At 49.4% G+C, this 18,397-nt stretch overlaps 1 protein-coding gene across 1 annotated transcript in view; it reads left to right on the top strand.

Moving 5' to 3' along the window:
- The first annotated feature begins 685 nt into the window (after positions 1 to 685).
- Positions 686 to 18,397, top strand: part of RNF43 (ring finger protein 43) — a 56,227-nt gene continuing 38,515 nt past the window's right edge. The window contains exon 1 of the mRNA XM_084822494.1: positions 686 to 2,676. Coding sequence (XP_084678620.1) covers positions 2,440 to 2,676 — 237 coding nt within the window. The 5' untranslated portion in view covers positions 686 to 2,439. The remainder of the gene's footprint in view (positions 2,677 to 18,397) is intronic.

Below are 18,397 nucleotides of genomic sequence, written 5' to 3'. Positions count from 1 at the left end.
TTCTAGTAATCTGAGTGCTGTCCCTGGCGCAATTACATCACATCCTAAATTACAACTTCAACTTGCAGTCTTGCTTTGAAGTTGCCCGTCTGGTCTATGGCTTTACTCACCACCTAGTGATGTCAGAGGAGAATAATTGTTAAATTCCAGGTCTCTGACATCACCGTGACCTGAAATCTTCCTCACAGTGGCAATTGAGGAGAAAAAACATATTGAACCAAAATGAGCAAGAGTCGAAGAAAAACTATGGATACACAGCCCTTCCAGCTGGGAATCAATCACGGTGGCTGGCTGGGGGATGCTGGGAGTTGCAGTCCAACACATCTGGAGGGCAGCAGTCTGGGAAGGCTGCATTTAAAGTGCCAAAGTGAAGCTGGTGAAGTCCGTATTTTCAAATGAAGGCATGTCCTAACACTTTTCTTTGACTGAACTCATTTCACTTGTCATTTCCATCTTTCCCCCATTGTGCATATTTGCTTGGAAGTGGCAGGTGATCCTGGCTCGCACAGGAGAGATGATTCAGACGTCAGGAGTTGGTGAAGGCTGAATGCAGTTTAGTGGCGGATCAGGAGAGGGAGTCTAGGAGCTCTGGGAACCAGATTCAGGGGGTGGGGTTGTTGCCTTTGGCTGCTCCACCCTCACTTTGTGTCAGCAGGTAGAAAATGCTTGCAGTCCCAGGGGAGGGGGGCAGAGAGCACAGGCTGCTAAGCAAGGGGAGTTTTGCTTCCAAAGAGCTGATCCAGTAGTGCTTTTCTGGAAAGAAAGCTCTCCTGCGGCCTCTGCAGAGCTTGCCAAACCCACTCCACTACACTGGTCCCTGCTGCTCTTTTGAAGAATGATTGCATTCTCTCTTCCTGCAGTCCTCCGTGGTTTGTCGCTGGATATCTGCTGTTTCAAGCAACGTCCTTCCTACTCACCGCTTAGACTTGCTTACTGTATCTGGTGAAAGAAGGGGAGACTGTTCTGCTCCAACTCAAAAGAAGTTTTAGGGAAAGCTCCTGGACTCCTAGCAAGCTTTTAAAAGTTGCTTTTGGAAGCTAGATTTCTGCCACGCCTGACTCGCAAGCCTTCAGCCTGGAGTCAACTTTTCCTTCTGATTCAGACTGTGGAATTTCACATTTACCTGTACAGAGTGCTTCTGTGAGTCTCCCCCCACCCCACCCGTTCCCCCTGAAGCCCACAGGTAAGGTTCAGCACACATTCTACATGCCGATCGAAATGCTTTTTGTCCAGGATTTGTAATAAAGCTTCCAGCTGTTACTATCGCCCATGGATTCTTGGAGGCAGACTACATACCAGGTTTGCACACCACTTTAAAATTACTTTTTCCCACCTTTCTTTCCTTGATCAGTCAAAAACTATAGCTGATAAATGTCTATGACTTTTTCACAGTTATTAAGACTCCCTGCTGAGCTTATTTCTTTTTAAAATTTGGAATGCCTTTGTTTATGTTTTCAGCAACACACATCTAAAAGCGGATATATTAATTCCGAGGTTTGCACAGGAATGGAATAAAATACACACAGGTGTCTTTCTCCAGTTGTTTTTCCTGTTTGGGGCCTTTTTTAACTTCCGAGATCTGAAAAACATCCAAGAAATTTCTTTTTTCTTCCACGGATTTTGGGACCTGCAGACTATACCATCTGTATTAAAAATGACAAATTGAGAGAAAATTCCAACCTAAGAAAAATTATTTTCATACCCACGACCAGGTGTTGGCATCAGAGGAAGGCAGAGATCAAAGAAGAAGATGATGTCAGATCTAATTTAACATGAAAAAAACTGCTTTGCTGTTCTCATTCCTAAATGGACGCGCTTTCACAGTCACCATTGCCCTTTAATGTCTGGCATCAGTAGAAGAGAGGGCTGAAAATAGTTAACATTATCAGCAAGGAATATATGGAAAAGGCAATTCACTGGTCAGAAGTCAACAAGGGCTGCTAAGGCCATCTGATATCAGGGGATTGGCCCTGTTTGCCGTCATAGGATATAAGATCCTAAACGGATTTGGGAAGCAGAGATTGTCTTCCATGGGGAGCTGTCTTTCTCAGACCGGCTCCAACACTCTTCTGAGAAGGACCCGAGAGCTCTTCACTCTGTACACTATCCGTGCCCCCTTGGTTTTGCTTGCAATGTCTGGATTTATCTGGAGGAGGAGGAAGAGGAGGACCTGATCCGGGGTGCTCGTAATCTTGTGAAGCTCAAGGCCTTCACACACGTGGCATGAAGACACCTTGATAGCAAGGGGAAAGCGAGGAGGACCTGGAGGAAGGGACGCCAGGTGAACTCGCCTTTGCTGCCGCTTCGCCCCGTTGACTTGCAGTTGCACGGAGGGCTTTAATCCTCAACAATTTTGCCTGTTGTTGAAACCTGCTGGCGGGGTGAGGACGCATTCCTGAGCAGTATGTGTGGCCGGAGTGCACTGCTGCAGCTGGGAGCATGAGTGTTGGCCCCCAGCTACACCTGGCAGTCCTCTGGCCTTGGCTGCTAATGGCTCTGCTGCACATACGGCTAGGCTACTCAGGACTGGCGCTGGCGGCAGCCATGGAAGCCGAGCGGTCCTTGGCCCAAAAGGCCATCATTCGGGTGATTCCTCTCAAGCTGGAGCCCCTCACGCTGGAAGGAGTCTTTGCAAGTGTCGCAGAGGTCACCCCAGCCGAAGGGAAACTGCTGCAGGTAAGGAGAGGGCCTTTATTTCTGTCCCCTTCTGTTCCATCCAGCAGCAGTGATGGTCTTTCCTTCTGCTGTGTAATTAAAGCCACAGAGTGGACTTGCCTGTCGGGTAGCTTTGCAGTACCTTTTCCAAAAGCGTTTTTGAAAATGTGCACCCAACATTTTATGTGACTCCTCTTGTGGTTGTTCATGAACAAAGCAAGCATACATTTGCGGTGTGGGGGGCATGTTCAGTTGCTCCCACTGGAACGGTTAACACTTGCGATTTGTGCGCAAAATGCAAAGACACCGAATACCTGAGGCCCTGTCTGTTGGATGCTTCATGTTGGTCTTCCTCCACACCCATTGCACTCAGAAACCTTCTTTCCCTTTGGTTCCTTTTAGAGAGAAGGAACATATCCAAATTGTCACCTCCAACTATTAGAGCTCTTCCTCTGCCTACTGCCAAGAGCCATGTTCGTAAATGATGGCCAAGTATCTTTCAATCATGAGTTCCCCTGATGACTCAGAAACTTCAATCTTGGGTTCTCTTACTTTGATCAGGAGAGACAGAGATGTTCCAAGGAGCTCTCGAACCAGAGCCAAATGGGAAAACCCAACACCCCTCATCCACTGTTGTGAAGCTCAGTCTATTGTGATGAAGCACCAGCTCCTGGTCTGACTTCATGTGCCATCTTGCCTGACAACCTGTGACTCACCTCGCAGGGTCCTTGCATGACTTGAGTTTATTGTTCGTGAGCCGAGTCGTGCAAAGCCTTAACCAATGCTGTATTTTAGAAAATCCAGTTTGGAACCTTTATGAGGTTGCCAGTTGCCGACAGAGGTAGCATTCAGATTGAAACTGAAAGAGTAAAGAAAGGATACATAGAATCCATGTGTAGAAAGACTAATCGATGGGTGGATTACATAATACTAAAAGGCTGATAGAATACAGAGGATACACAGAAATCCTTCCTACTTTGCGGTGTGAGAGAGAATTTGCCAGTTTTATTGCGGGGTTAAGAATGCCCATGTGACTCTATGGGCCAAAGTGTTGAGATCTAGGATAGCCTTCCCCAACCTGGTGCCCTCCAGATGTGTTGGACTGCAACTCCTATAATTTCCAGCCATGCAGTCCAACACATCTGGAGGGCACCAGGTTGGGGAAGGCTGATCTAGGAAATGTGGAATTAAGGCTGTTGGCTGCCCAGGAGCATGAGAAAGTGTGTGTAATCTTCTGGGTTCTGCATGAAAGCTTAATTTGAACCAGGGGACAAACCAGTGTCCATCGTGCACTTGAGGGTCTTAACCTTTGGGAGGGACTATGGGTGGAAGAGAACCTGGTTTGCATGCAAAAGGTCCCAAACATTAATCCCTGGTATCATCTCCAGTCCAAAGGATCTCAGGTAAACAGAGCTGCGAAGGAGCCATGCCCTTTGGAGACCCCTCTCTCCTTGCAATGTGAGAGCTGGTCCGAGTAGAGAATATTGGGCAAGGTGGAGCTGCCACCAGAAGTTCATATAAAGACATGCCCTTTGCGGGAGGCCATAGCTCAGGGGCTGAACACATCCTTTGACTGCAGACAGCCCCTGGGTCACCCCTGACATCCCCCATTAAAGGATCACGGCTGGGAATGACCTCTGCCAGAGATCCTTCCAACAATCAGATGAGACAATATCGGCCCAAAGGAGGAGTGTCAAACCTCTCTCAGCCTGAGGGCCGAATTCCATTTCAGAGAAGCTCTTGGGGGCTGCATTCTGGTGGTGGGCAGGGCCAAAGGCCAAAGGGGCAGGGCCAAAATACCAAAAACACCAGCCTAAAGCTTGCATTGCCAGTCACTGAGCCTCAGGAGAGGCATTTCAACCTTCTAGAACGGGGGTAAAAACTGCACAAAAGCCGGGAAGCCACCAAACGGCTGGCAGTTAGGGGGAAAGGGGTGGGGCCGGGGGGGGACGTGGCCAGCTCAGGGATGCTGGAGGGCCAGGCTAGGGCCCAGGAGGCTGGACTTGGCCCCCAGGCCTGAGGTTCAGCACCCCTGGCCAAAGTGGGCAGACAGCGCAAGGCCCACCATCTGTCACATCGCCTGTGTTGACAACATGCTCCACAGTGGGCCCTTCTTTCCCTTTGCAGTTTTGACAACATGCACTGCTGGTCTCTTGCTAACCGAAGGACATGATGAGATTGCATCACAGCATTATCTGAGGCTGGGGCTGCAGTGTTGGCCCTGGATTCAAATTCTCCTTCAGCTAAATTTGGGCAAATCACTGTCATTCAGATTACTTGGACTCAATACTATAAGTCAGCCTTCCCCAATTGGGTGCCCTCCAGGTGTGTCAGACTAATGGCCGTGCTGGACCAATGGCCATGCTGACTGGCAGTGATGGGGGTTGTAGTCCAACACATTTGGAGGGTGCCCGGTTGGGGAAGGCTGCCTTAAATGTCAATGGGGCTTCTGTGGGAGATCTGGTCTCCTCTATCTCTGCTATCCTTAAGTGTGGGTAATATTATTAGTCACACTGGTATCTTCCAAGGAGCTCCGTGATATGCCTGGTTACGCAGTGATTATCCTATTTTATCCTCACACTGTGAGACGTAGGCTAAGAGACAGCGATTGGTACAAGGTCATCCATCATCATATTATTATTATTATTACCCTCAGAATGACAATTCGCAGAGTACAAGAGAACAGATCACGGTGCACATTATCTGAAATTCAACACAGGGAAAACAGCGCGGGAACTGGCCAGGAAAGAATGTGTATTTTTTCCAGATGCTTAGGCCTGGTTACCGCATCCTGCCCCAACCCATGCCCTCCAGATGTCTTGGGCTACATTTCTCATCTTCCCCAGCCAGGAGGGTACCAGGTTAGGGAAGGCTGGGTTACAGGCCTAGTTACAGTAAGACAGGAGTGTTGAGCCTCAGGCTTCCCTGAAGTTCCAGTCCAGTCCTCTGGAGTTCCAGCTCACCCACTTTCCCGACACCGATTGTTGGCTGGTTTCCCGACTATTGTGTAGTTTTCCCTGCAATGTTCATGCTGGCTGGGAATGATGGGAGTTGACCTAGGTCAGCATCAAAGGCCCCCTGTTGTATTCTCCCCAATTTCCAAGGTGTGGCAGCTGGATATGTAAGGCAGGGCCTTTTCCCTCGTGGCACCTAGGTTATGCATTGCCCTCCCAAGGAACACCACCCTGGCTCTATCACTGGTCACCTTCTAGGAGGCAGCAAACACTCCGTTATTCCAGCCGGGCGTTGAGTCAAGGCCAGGCTAATTCTGGGTAGTTTCCTTTTGACTGGTCTGTTGGCTGCTGCTATTTGTCATTGTGGCCCTTTGACTGTATTGATGTGACCCTCTGTCAGTTAGAAATGATTCAATGGCTTTTTAAAAACATTGTTCTAAGCTGCCTTGGGGGTGTGTGTGTGTGATCTTTTAGATAAAAAGACGGGGACAAAATGTTTGGAGTCAATCAGTATCAAATGAATAACTTATTGACCCACGGTGGTGTTTGAAGGGAAATCACAACTAAACTAGTGTGCTACATCCCAGAACCTGTCAGCTTCACTTCACCATATGAGGCTGCCTCTTCTTCCATTGTTTTAATAAGGCAAGTGAATATGGGGGATTTCTTAAGGAGCGGACGGGCCACATTCAGTGTCCCAACCAGCCTGCATGCACTGTTTATTTATTTAGGGCTCAATCTTATGTATGTTTAGACAAAAAAAAGTCCTACAATTCCCAGTGTGGGAATGCTGGGGGTTTTAGGACTCTTTCCTGTCTAAACATGCGTCGGATTGCACCCTTATTCATTATATATGTATTATCATTATATATGAATAATATAGATGCCACCTTTCCACCATGTATTCAAAAGAGCTTACTGCAATAATGTGTGCGGGTGTGTGCACGCACGCGCACGGCGGGAATTATGTCAGCAATCATATAATCAAATAAAAAGATAGAAACCAAAGAAAACAGCTATGTACGAATGTATCGGTGGGTAAGAAAGGAAATTGCAAAGTCCCAATGGAAAAAACAGGAAGGTTTCACAGCCTTGCTGACCGGCAAGCCAAGAGGAACAATTCCTCCATTCCTGGGGAGGGCACCGTTCCACAGCCGCGAGGCCGCCGCTGTCTTCTGACGGCACACGCTCACCCTGCACATTGTGACTGTAACTGGCCTGGTGAATGACAGAGGCAGGAAAAGGGTTGCTCTAGGGAGATACAGTCTAGGGACATGTGTCCCAGGCCGAATTGGACTTTAAAGGTAAAAACCAGCACCTTGAATTGGGCCTGGAAGCAGACTGATATTCAGGGCAGTTGAGCAGAGGTTAAAGATTCACTCCAATTTCCTGACAGTTCGTGGGAGACGGGCTACAGCACCCGGTGCCAACGGAAGCTCCTGAGAGGCAATCAAGGGCAGCCCCACAGAAAGCACATTGCAGTAGTCCAGGCTGGAAGTTTCCCATTATGTTGAATGGGGCTGTCTTGGGGATTGTGTGGGCAAGGGGAGGGCACCTGCTCTTCCTGTGGATCCTTTCCACACCAAGAGAGCAGATGCACCCCAGTTCTGTCTGAATGGATGAGCCTGGCAAAACACCGACAAATACAGGCTGGCGGAGCTTCTGTGACATCATGGACAGTGCACAAACATTCCAGCTGGGGAGCTGGGGGAGCTCAAAGGGAGAAGGTTGACTCAAGGGCAGCTGCTTGTATGGGAAAGGAAAGGTCAGTGTGGTTTGGCAGGGGGAGTGCCCCTGCAAATTGGGGAAAGGAGGGGCTTTTGTACTGTTTGGAGTTGGTGCTGACAGGCCTGGGCAACGGGACCAATAACCCGCCTCCTGTGCTCAGGTGTTCTTGGCAAGAAGGATGAGGAGTGGCAAGCTGGAGTGCTGGAAAGACAGAAGGCTGCTCCGGATAGAGGTTGTTGGTGGAGCCGAAGGGAGCCGAAAGGAAGATGGGTGAAAGAGGATGAGACTTGAGGGAAGGAAGGGCCCAGGACAAGGAGTTGGGGGGATTTGGGGTTGGGGCACAGGGCCAAGATTGGCAACTCAAAGCCCTGGGGCCAAATCTGTCCCCCTGCCATTCCAGAGGCAAGAGGGGTTTGGGTCAAGACCCACTTGGCTATGAACCTAGGAGCTGCCAGAGGTCTGCTGTAGGGGCATCTGTCACCCTCCAGCTGGCCATCAAGTGGCCTCCAAGAGAATCCATTGCTGACTACAAGAGGCATGAAGGCCTCTGTGTTGCTGGACCAAGGACAGGAAGGGAAGGGAGCTGAGGACAACAGAAGCAAGAGGTGAGAGGGAAGGGAGGCCCAGGAGGTGGGGGGCAGGGCAGGGGTCAAAGGGGGCTAGATTTCCAGCCCATGTTCTCAAAGGGAGTTTAGGGGGGTCCATAAAGCAATGGTACTGCAGAGCACTGGGCCCGGGGAGAGGATGTCTGCACCAGGCCACAATTCAGGACAGGACGAAATCCCATCTCCCCCCCACCTTTTAATTAAGGAGGTCTGGGGCCATTGTCCCAGGGGCTTTGGAGTAAGAGCAGCTCTTAGCCAGGTATCAATGGCCGAGACGGGCGGCCTGGATGGTGATGCCAGGGCAAGCCAAGGAAGGGTTTTACATTCAGAGCTCTCCTTTTACGTTTACGTTCTCAAAGCAGCTGTCACGTTGAGATCCACTCAAGGGGCCCACACCGCTGCAGTGGATCCAGGAAAGCCGTTGCATGGTCTTATGCCAGCGTGTTCATTTAAACCTTGGTTAACTCCCCTACCATAAATTCCTCGCTCTACCCCATTTCACACATACTCACTTTTTGACATTACCATGTGTCTCTCTGTCCCCCTCTTTGTCCCTGCATCCCATTGAGCAGGGGTGCAGAACCTCTTTCAGCCCAAGGAGCTCTCCGGGGCCCCATTCCAGTGGTGGGTGTGAACGAAGGCAAACGTGGCGGGGCCAGAATACAGAAGTACCAGCCTACTGTAGCTTAAAGCCCTCACTGCTAGCCACTAAGTTGCAGGAGAAGCATTTCAACCTTTCAGAATGGGGGGAAACCTGCACAAAAGCCGGGAGGCCACAAAATGATCAGTGTTGGAGGAAACAGAGGGGAAGCCAGGGGAAGGGGTGTGGCCTTTGGGGGAACGCCAAAGGGCCAGTCTGGCAACCCTGGAGAACTGGATTCGACCCCCAGGCCTGAGTATCTGCATCCCTGCCGTAGAGGTTGTATGTTCTCTCTGCATCCCAACTTCTGTTCTCCCTTTAGGTCAGCCTTCCCCAACCTGATGTCCTGGCCTCCAGAGACTGCAACTCCCATCATTCCCAGCCAGCATGGCCATTAGGAGTTGCAGTCATAGAATCATAGAATCATAGAATAGTAGGGTTGGAAGGGGCCTACAAGGCCATCGAGTCCAACCCCCTGCTCAATGCAGGAATCCAAGTCAGAGCATCCCTGACAGATGGCTGTCCAGCCTCGTCTTGAAGGTCTCCATTGTGGGAGAGCCCACCACCTCCCCAGGTCATTGGTTCCATTGTCGTATTGCTCTTACAGTCAGGACGTTTTTCCTGATGTTCAGCCGGCATCTGGCTTCCTGTAACTTGAGCCCATTATTCCGTGTCCTGCACTCTGGGATGATTGAGAAGAGATCCTGGCCTTCTTCTCTGTGACAACCTTTCAAGTCCTTGAAGAGTGCTATCCTATCTCCCCTCAATCTTCTCTTCTCAAGGCTCAACATGCCCAGTTATAGAATCATAGAATAGTAGGGTTGGAAGGGGCCTACAAGGCCATCGAGTCCAACCCCCTGCTCAATGCAGGAATCCAAGTCAGAGCATCCCTGACAAATGGCTGTCCAGCCTCGTCTTAAAGGCCTCCAGTGTGGGAGAGCCCACCACCTCCCCAGGTAATTGGTTCCATTGCCGTATTGCTCTGACACTCAGGAAGTTTTTCCTGATGTTCAGTCGGAATCTGGCTTCCTGTAACTTGAGCCCATTATTCCGTGTCCTGCACTCTGGGATGATCAAGAAGAGATCCTGGCCTTCTTCTCTGTGACAACCTTTCAAGTACTTGAAGAGTGCTATCATATCTCCCCTCAGTCTTCTCTTCTCAAGGCTAAACATGCCCAGTTCTTTCAGTCTCTCTTCATAGGGCTTTGTTTCCAGTCCCCTGATCATCTTTGTTGCCCTCCTTTGAACCCTCTCCAGCTTGTCTGCATCCTTCTTAAAGTGTGGTGCCCAGAACTGGACACAGTACTCCAGATGAGGCCTAACCAGTACTGAGTAGAGGGGAACTAGTACTTCCCGGGATTTGGAAGCGATGCTTCTATGAATGCAGCCCAAAATAGCATTTGCCTTTTTTGCAGCCACATCACATTGTTGGCTCATATTCAGCTTGTGATCGACGACAATTCCAAGATCCTTCTCGCTCGTAGTGTGGTTGAGCCACGTATCCCCCATCTTGTAACTGTGCATTTGGTTTCTTTTTCCTAGGTGCAGAACTTGGCATTTGTCCCTATTAAATGCCATTCTGTTGTTTTCTGCCCAGCACTCCAGTCTATCCAGATCACTTTGAATTTTGTTTCTGTCTTCCAAAGTATTAGCTATCCCTCCCAATTTTGTGTCATCTGCAAATTTGTTCTTTCAGTCTCTCCTCATAGGGCTTTGTTTCCAGTCCCCTGATCATCTTTGTTGCCCTCCTCTGAACCCTCTCCAGTTTGTCTGCATCCTTCTTAAAGTGTGGTGCCCAGAACTGGACACAGTACTCCAGATGAGGCCTAACCAGTGCTGAGTAGAGGAACAACACATCTGGAGGGCACCAGGTTGGGGAAGGCTGCTTTAGGATTTCTTTTGTGTTTTGCTTTGTTTCTGTCTCTTCCCTGCCCTGCCTTCCTCTCCCTCCTCCTCCTCCTCGAGAGGTAGAAGCACACAAGGCTTTCACTCTCCCAGCAAATCACATACTGTGGTGGGCAGGGCCTGGCAATGAAGAATGGACGGTTGGCTGACGTCAATGGTCTGGAAATACTACCGCCAACTTCACAGCATTCCTCTGAATAGGGGGAGTCAAGCAGCACATTTTTTCCCATCCCCATCCCAATTCTTGAGGGGCCTGTGGGAGCCACAGATGTTCCCACAAAGAGAACAAGCAAGCAGTAAACAGTAGCTGTCTGAACTTCCCCCAGGGCTGTAAGTAGTGGACATGCAGGCCTTACATTGTACAGGCCTGGTTTAATGAAACAATATTATCTAGGAGAGTTGTCCTGGACTAACTACGTTTTTTTCAATGAGAAAGGGAGTGAACCTTCATACGGATCAACATCCCTTTGCATTATCTATAGCCATGAAGGAAGCCGGGTATTCATGGCACTCTTGAATTTAGCAAGACTGTCAAGACGCAGTGAATACCCAGCTTCCTTCATGGCCATAGATAGTGTTTGCTTGCTTCCAAGCTGCAAGCAAACATGACTGGATAGAGCAAGGTCAGATTCAAATGTGTAAAATGGAGGTGGTACAGTCTACCACTTCAGTTTTCTCATTTGAAACCTTCTTCCTCTCTCTGGTGCACTCATTTTTTGACATGTCCCTCTAGACCAGGGGTGGGCAGAAGACAGATCTCCAGATGTTTGGACTTTAACTCCCAGAAGCCCCTGCTAGCATGGCCACCAATGGTCAGGAATGCTGGGAGCTGAAGTCCAAAACATCTGGAGATCTGCCTTCTTCTCACCTCAGGTCTAGAGGAGGGATTGGTGACTTCTAGGGCATTTTCTTGGTTCATGCAAGGCAACGGTGATGCCAGTGAGACCTTGGCCACCAGCTTATGTGAGCCAAGGGGGCTCACATCCCAGAATTCTTGAATGGCTTGCATCCCCAGGATTTTCTTCAATGCACATGGGCTCAGTGACAGACATGGCAGCTGAATCCATGTCAAATGTTTTTTTTTTCTGAATTCAGGATGTCTGAAAGACATGCAGCTCTATAGCATCAGGGTGAGCGTAGTATGTGGGGCTGTGTGCCCCCACTCAGCACCAGCACAGAAAATCATGGAATGTAATATTGGGTACAGAAATCAGCTTTCATTAACAACAACAACAACGGCTTTAGCCCGCGTGGCTGTGAGATATGCTTGGGAGCACATATGAGCCAAAGGCTGCCGAGGTCTCAGAGGAGGAGGTGAATCAGATTTCTCATGGTTAGGGATGGGGTAGGGGGCTGCAGTACAGTGCCTTGTGTAGCAACTGTGGCTAGCCAGTGAGTAAGTTAGGCAAACCCTCATATTTGTGGTCGGGGGAAGGTATTTTTAGCACTAGGTGTATACAAACCGGATAGAAGAACGTGGGATGCAACCACCAAATTCAAAGGGGAGATCTCTCCTAACCAAAGGATTGTTAGACGGGGTTGCAGAAGAAAATGGGCATTGCTTGTTTGTTTTTTAATGTTCAGCTACATTTGTTTCCTGCATAGGGAATGTGAATCGTTCTCAAGAGTTACTTAGATGCTCCGTGTCTTGAGAGTTGGCATTCCTACTGCCTGATAAGATCACCTGCAGTTGGCTTTTCATTTCTTAACTCAGGAATAGATTGGTTAACAGGTACGGCAGTCCCATGACTGGTTTAGCATGAAAAGCCACTAGGCAAGGGCGGCCGATTGTGAACATGGCACATAGAAAAGGAAGAGAGCCCTGAAATTCTGAAGGTACTTCTGGACAAGGCCTTTATCGCACCAGTGCCCAGCCTCTGTCAGGTAATTTTACGGAGGTCCAGGTGAAGTCACCTTCTACTTGTGACTCTCCTGCATTTTCCCACCACTTCTTCTGTTTTAATTTATATATTTATTACATTTATATCCCCCCTTTTTTCCTCTCGCAAGGAATCCAAGGTGGCATACATGATCCTTCTCCTCTCCATTTTATTCTCACACAACCCTGCGAGGTAGGCTAAGCTGAGAGTCTGTGACTGGCCCAAAGCCACCCAGGGAGCTTCATGGTCAAGTGGGGACTAGAACCCGGATCACCCGAGACCCAGTCCAGCACTCACCACTATGGCATGCTGGCTCTTTTTGCTTTGCTTTCCACAAAAGATTCATTATGGAGGAAAAGACATAGGGGCCGCAGTGTCTTTTGACTGCTAGCGCTCCGTCTGGAACAGCGTCAGCACCAGGTTTTTGAGGGCAAGGCAACCTCCTTGCGCCCCCTCCCTCAGTGGGTCTGCCTTCTCACTGCTGCTTTTGCTCCTCATCCTGTTTCTCGGAGACCCAGGGAGCCAGCAGGCCGCGGCATCACTTCCCCCCCACACACACCGTTGTCTGGGCCAGTGCAAGAGGCAGCAGGTGAACACCCAGGTCGCAATGGGGAAGAGGAGGAGCAAGTCCAGGCGGCCCTTGTCAGCAGGCCCTGCTGGGGTGTAGGTCCTCGGCAGGTGCCCGGCCAGGCCTACTCTTGCCGCCAAGAAGCATCCTGGTCTGGTCTGGAAGCATCCTGAATCTGAGGACACCCTACACCAGACTTATGCGGGAACTTCCCCGGAGGCTGGATATACAGGGACACAGGAAGCGGCTTTATACCGAGTCGGAGCCGTGGTCCGTCAAGCCCAGTGTCGTCCGTGTTGCCTGCTAGCGGCAGCCAAAGGTTTCAGGCAGGAATTTTTCTAGCCCTGCTTGGAGATGCCGGGGATTGAACCTGGGACCTTCTGTGCAGATGGCGACCCATGTTGGAGGACACGGTGTTCCCTTATGATCCTTTCTGGGAGCACAACAGCAAGCCACCTAGCATGGCCTTCCAGAACGACCCCTAAGTAAGAGCAGAATAAGTGGAACCCAGTTTCCCCAAGGTCGGTAGAGAATGGCCCAGAAGGATTGGAGGGTTGGTCTGGAAGACTCTCAAGAGGAGATCCGCCAGAGAATCTGCAAGGTCAGCCTTGAGCAGGGAGGCTATCTCCAGGGGACTCAATATAGACAGATATGGACAGATGCCCAAAATGGAATTTTCTCGAAGAATATTTGGAGCCGGTTCACCTCCATGCATTCAGTGACCTTGCTCACAAATGGTTAGAAGAGCTGGTAAAATCTTCCTCCAAGAGCTGGAGGAAATACTTGTCCAGTCCCTCGACTTATCCCGATGACCATGAGAACACAGCCCTTTGCTTGTGTTCAAAAGATCCTTAAGAACAGGAACATGGGAAGCTGCCCTATACTGCATCAGACCCTGGGTCCATCTAGCCCAGTATTGTCAACACTGACTGGCAGCAATGGCTCTCCAGGGGTTCAGGCAAAAGATCTTTCAGCCCTACCTGGAGATGCTTCCGGGGATTGACCCTAAAAATAAATTAAGGTTCTAGTCCTCAAGATTGTGAACAAAGGGCTGATTGAAATAGGAACATGGGAAGCTGCCCGTTACTGAGTCAGAGCCTTGGTCCATCTAGCCCAGTATTGTCGACACTGACTGGCAGCAAGGGCTCTCCAAGAGTTCCAGGCAGGATTCTTTCCCAGACCTACCTGGAGATGCTGCCGGGGATCGAACCTGGGACCTTCTGCATGCAAAGCCAGGGCTCAATCCCCTGAGCCACAGCCTTACCATCTGGTTGTGCCTTTAAAGCAGGGATGGGGAATGTGTGGCCCTCCAGATGTTGTTGGACTGCAACTCCCATCATCCCTCACCATTGTCTATGCTGGCTGGGGCTGATGGGAGTTGTGGTCCAACATCTGGAGGGCCACACATTCCCCATCCTAGCTTTAAAGAAACATCAAGTCCTCAATTCTGAATGTTGCAGTTCTGGAGTCTCCCTGTGAGGGCCTTCCCCAACCTGGTGCCCTCCAGATGTGTTGGACTACAAACCCCAGTATCCTCAGCCAGCATGGAAGTGTCCTCTTGGTTCTTTGAAATGTTGGGGTCCCCGTGTCCAAAGAATGTGGCTGCTCCTGCACCTCGCCACGCCTTCCGCACTCACAGTGCTAGCTAGGCAGATCCCCTTGAGAAGCCGGCCCTTGCTGCAGACTCCGAGACTTCATTTGGGCCGCTGTTTTAATGCGCCCCGGTTGTCCTGAGCCCAACATGGGCCATAAACTTTTAACAGACATCTTTCACTTCTCTTGTCCACTGACTGCTTTTCCTTACTGCCGATTCGTATAATTATTAACCAATCAGTGGGCTTTGAGGCACAAAGTACAAATCGACCCATGGAGCCTCTGGAAGCGGATGGGGAGAAGCCGACCCTCCGCCCTCCAACTCGCACACAGCTCTGGGTGCATCAAGATGCCAGGCGGGTTGCAGCATGGCACTGCTGGCAAAGGTTGGTTCGTTGTGCAAAGGCTGCGGGTGCAAGGCACAGAGGCTACACGTTGCCCCCTTAACTTTTTATGGGGGAAGCAGAAAGAAAGTGGTTCCCCCCCACGCACCCCAAGATTAAAGATGTGAAATTTTGGACCAGCTCCTTTGCGCTAAGGGTTGTGGGAGCAAAGGGCCCTCCTAATTTTGAGAGAGAATGGAATCAACCTATGGGAAACTCCCACTTGCTTCAATGGGCCTTGTGCAGAACATGCCATCAAATTATCCAGCAGAGAGGAGGGAGCCATGTGCATTTTCTGCCCTGTGGATTTTCCAGTCAGCCCTGGATGCACCTCCCACTCCATCGAAACCAGGGTTGTTTTCTCTAAACAAAGCCCTATGAAGGGAGCCTGAAAGAACTGGACATGTTTAGCCTTGAGAAGAGGAGACTGAGGGGAGACATGACAGCACTCTTCAAGGATTTGAAAGGCTGTCGCAGAGAGGAAGGCCAGGATCTCTTCTCCATCATCCCAGAGTGCAGGACACGGAAGAATGGGCGAAGTTACAGGGAGCCAGATTCCGGCTGGACGTCAGGAAAAACGTCCTGTCGGAGCAATACGACAATGGAACCAATTCCCCAGGGAGGCGGTGGGCTCTCCCACGCTGGAGGCATCCAAGACGAGGCTGGACAGCCACCTGCCAGGGATGCTCTGACTTGGATTCCTGCATTCAGCAGGGGGTTGGATGCGATGGCCTTGTAGGCCCCTTCCAGCCCTACTCTTCTACGATTCTGTGATTCTCAAAGGAGGACTCCTGGTACTGCCATTTAGAAGGCCTCCTGCAGCTCTTCCATCTTTTTTGCCTTAAGAGCTGTTCTGCGGCAAAAGAAAAGACAGAAGCAGCGGTGGGAAAAACACAAGAGGATTACAAGTGGAAGACAATGTGCTCTGGACCCACTGTAGAATTCTGTGAATGAGGCAGTGCAATGGCACCAGCAGAGCCTCATCCGGAAGCAGCCCTAAGTGCACGCACACACACACACACACACACACACACACAGTATATGTGAGTTGCAATACATTATTATTTTAGTTTTTCCAAGACAGTAAATATCCCCATTCTCTTCCTTCATTATTCCATGAAAGTGATAAGGTTTCCCATTTATTTATTTATTTGTTTGTTTGTTTATTTAATTTCTATACTGCCCAATAGCCAAAGCTCTCTGGGCAGTTCACAAGAATTAAAACCACAGAATGCAACATAAAACAACATAAAATATAAAAGCTTAAAACCACAATATAACAATACAACCAGAATAAAACCTAGCAGCAATGCAGAGATTTAAAATACAGATTTAAAACACCAGAGCTAAAAGATTAAGGCACTAAAATACTGGGAGAATAGGAAGGTCTTCACCTGGTGCTGGAAGGAGAACAACGTCTCCTTGCATCTCCCTCCTCTCCCAGAATTCCGGTTTAGCTACGAAGAATTAAAAAATGAAGTCTTCAACCAGAGCATATGTTGCTTGCTACAGTGCTCCATTCCGTCAGCTTCTTTGCCTCTTTCTCTCGCTCCATGTTACTGGCACGAGCACACATCGGTCAAACACTACCAAAAATTGATCTTGATGTGAGTCTTTGAGACTGACCATCAACTCCTCCTCCTGGGCCACACAAAGCGTGCCTGGATGCAACTGTAGCTGTTGTCCCATCAAGATGGCCGTTGGGTGGCCTTTGATCTGCGCCATGCGCACATGTGTCTTTCCCAGCTTGTGCAGTATTAAGGTGCAACAATGGAACTGCATGCTGCAGCAGACAGTGCATGCGTAGCACTTGGTACAAAATTTGGGAATTAAAAATGGGGCAGTGGGAGTTCCTCAAGCATCCTCAGGCATCGCTTCCACGTTAGAAACAAGCCCAGGTGATTAGAAACTTCGACTCCTAGGGAGAAACTCAGATGAGAAGGATTCTTAGAAGCATCTTCAGCATAAGGACAGGGGAGAGCGAATTTTAAAAGGAGAGTGCCGCCACTACCACTGCAAGCACATGAACAGACATGCACCAATATTCTTTGCATTTTTCCATCTCCCCCTGACAATTATTTCTTTAAAAACTGGCGCAGGGACTCCGTGTTAGATTTCCAACTTCTTTTGAAGTACCTAGAGGTGCCTCCAAACAAGGAACATGTTTGGGATCGCAAGATCAGCAAGGAAGTGAACATTGTTAAGACAACTGGAGGGAAAGCAGGGTGGGATGTCTAGGTCCATTCCTGGGGCCGCAATCTTGTGCACACTTGCTTGGGAGTAAGCTCCACTGCGTTTGATGGATCTCAGCTCCTAGTAAAGAGGACCAGGATCAGGCGGGAGTAGTCCTAAGCACGTAAGCCAAGCTGAGACAAATGCCCCACTTGTAAACCGCTGTAGTTATACTGTGCTTGCACAGGTACAAAAAACCCAGCAAGCAAAATAATCAGGAGATCAGAGCCGCAGAGTGTAGGGCTTTTTAGTTTGTTTGTTTCTAAAGACTGAAAGGTTTAGGGCACAATCCTGTGCATGTTTAGACATTTTTCTGTCTAAACATGCATAGGATCGCATCCTTAAAAAATTACCCAGAGTGCAGAGAAAGTGGAGAGAGATGTTTTTCTCCCTCTCTCATAATAACTTCACCCTTATTTATTTCTGCAAAGCATGTGTGTGTGTGTGTGTGTGTTTACTCAGCTCTTCAGCTGAAAGAGCTTGCAGAGAGGCTTACAAAGATCAGTAATTAGGCAGCCCCTGCCCCCTCCGGCTTACAGTCTAAGAAAAAAGACATGACTCAAAAGGAAAACAGATGGGGAGGGAGGAGGGAGAAAGCAAACTCAGGCACTAGTTCAGGGGTGGGTAACTTGCAGACCTCCAGATGTTTTGCCCCACTACTGCCATGATCTGTCATCACTGGCTCTGCTGACTAGGGCAGATGGGAGTTGTAGGCCAAAACATCTGAAGGGCCATAAGTTGCCCACCCCTGAACTAGTTCTTGAAGTTACAGAAAGTCCTTGTAAATGGAAGTGGAAACAGTTCAAGGAGAGGGGAGCCAAAAGGAGCCGGTGTCTCAGCCAAGCTGCAGCCTGATGGAATAGCTATTGTCAGATGACAGTTTATTCATTCATTTATTTCTTTGGAATATTTATACCCAACCAATTAACTGATGATCTGAAGGCAGCTTACAAAGAGATGTTTCAAGTACAACAAAACAGACAAAGAGTGATTAGGGAAGAGCAAAAGTGTGTTCCCCCCGACCCTAAATTTCAGATGTGCCAGCCACTACTTTCCTTCTGAGTTTCTGGGCCACAGCAGAGATCAGAGTACGTGGCTGCTGCAGCCACAAGATGCTAGCCCCCGACAGGGTGGGGCTTCCTCACTTGAGCTGCTGCTGCTGCCATGGCTCTTGCAGTTTTGGCTCCCAGTGGCAGACGCAAGAGATCCCAGAGGAGCAGAGGTGTCGGCATGCCATGCCTACCCCTCAGATGT

This window comes from Heloderma suspectum, chromosome 16 (genome assembly GCF_057233095.1).
Source record: "Heloderma suspectum isolate Gila_16-S chromosome 16, 16-S_ref, whole genome shotgun sequence".
NCBI classification, from domain to species: Eukaryota; Metazoa; Chordata; class Lepidosauria; order Squamata; family Helodermatidae; genus Heloderma; species Heloderma suspectum.
This window is presented reverse-complemented; position numbering and strand designations above follow the sequence as displayed.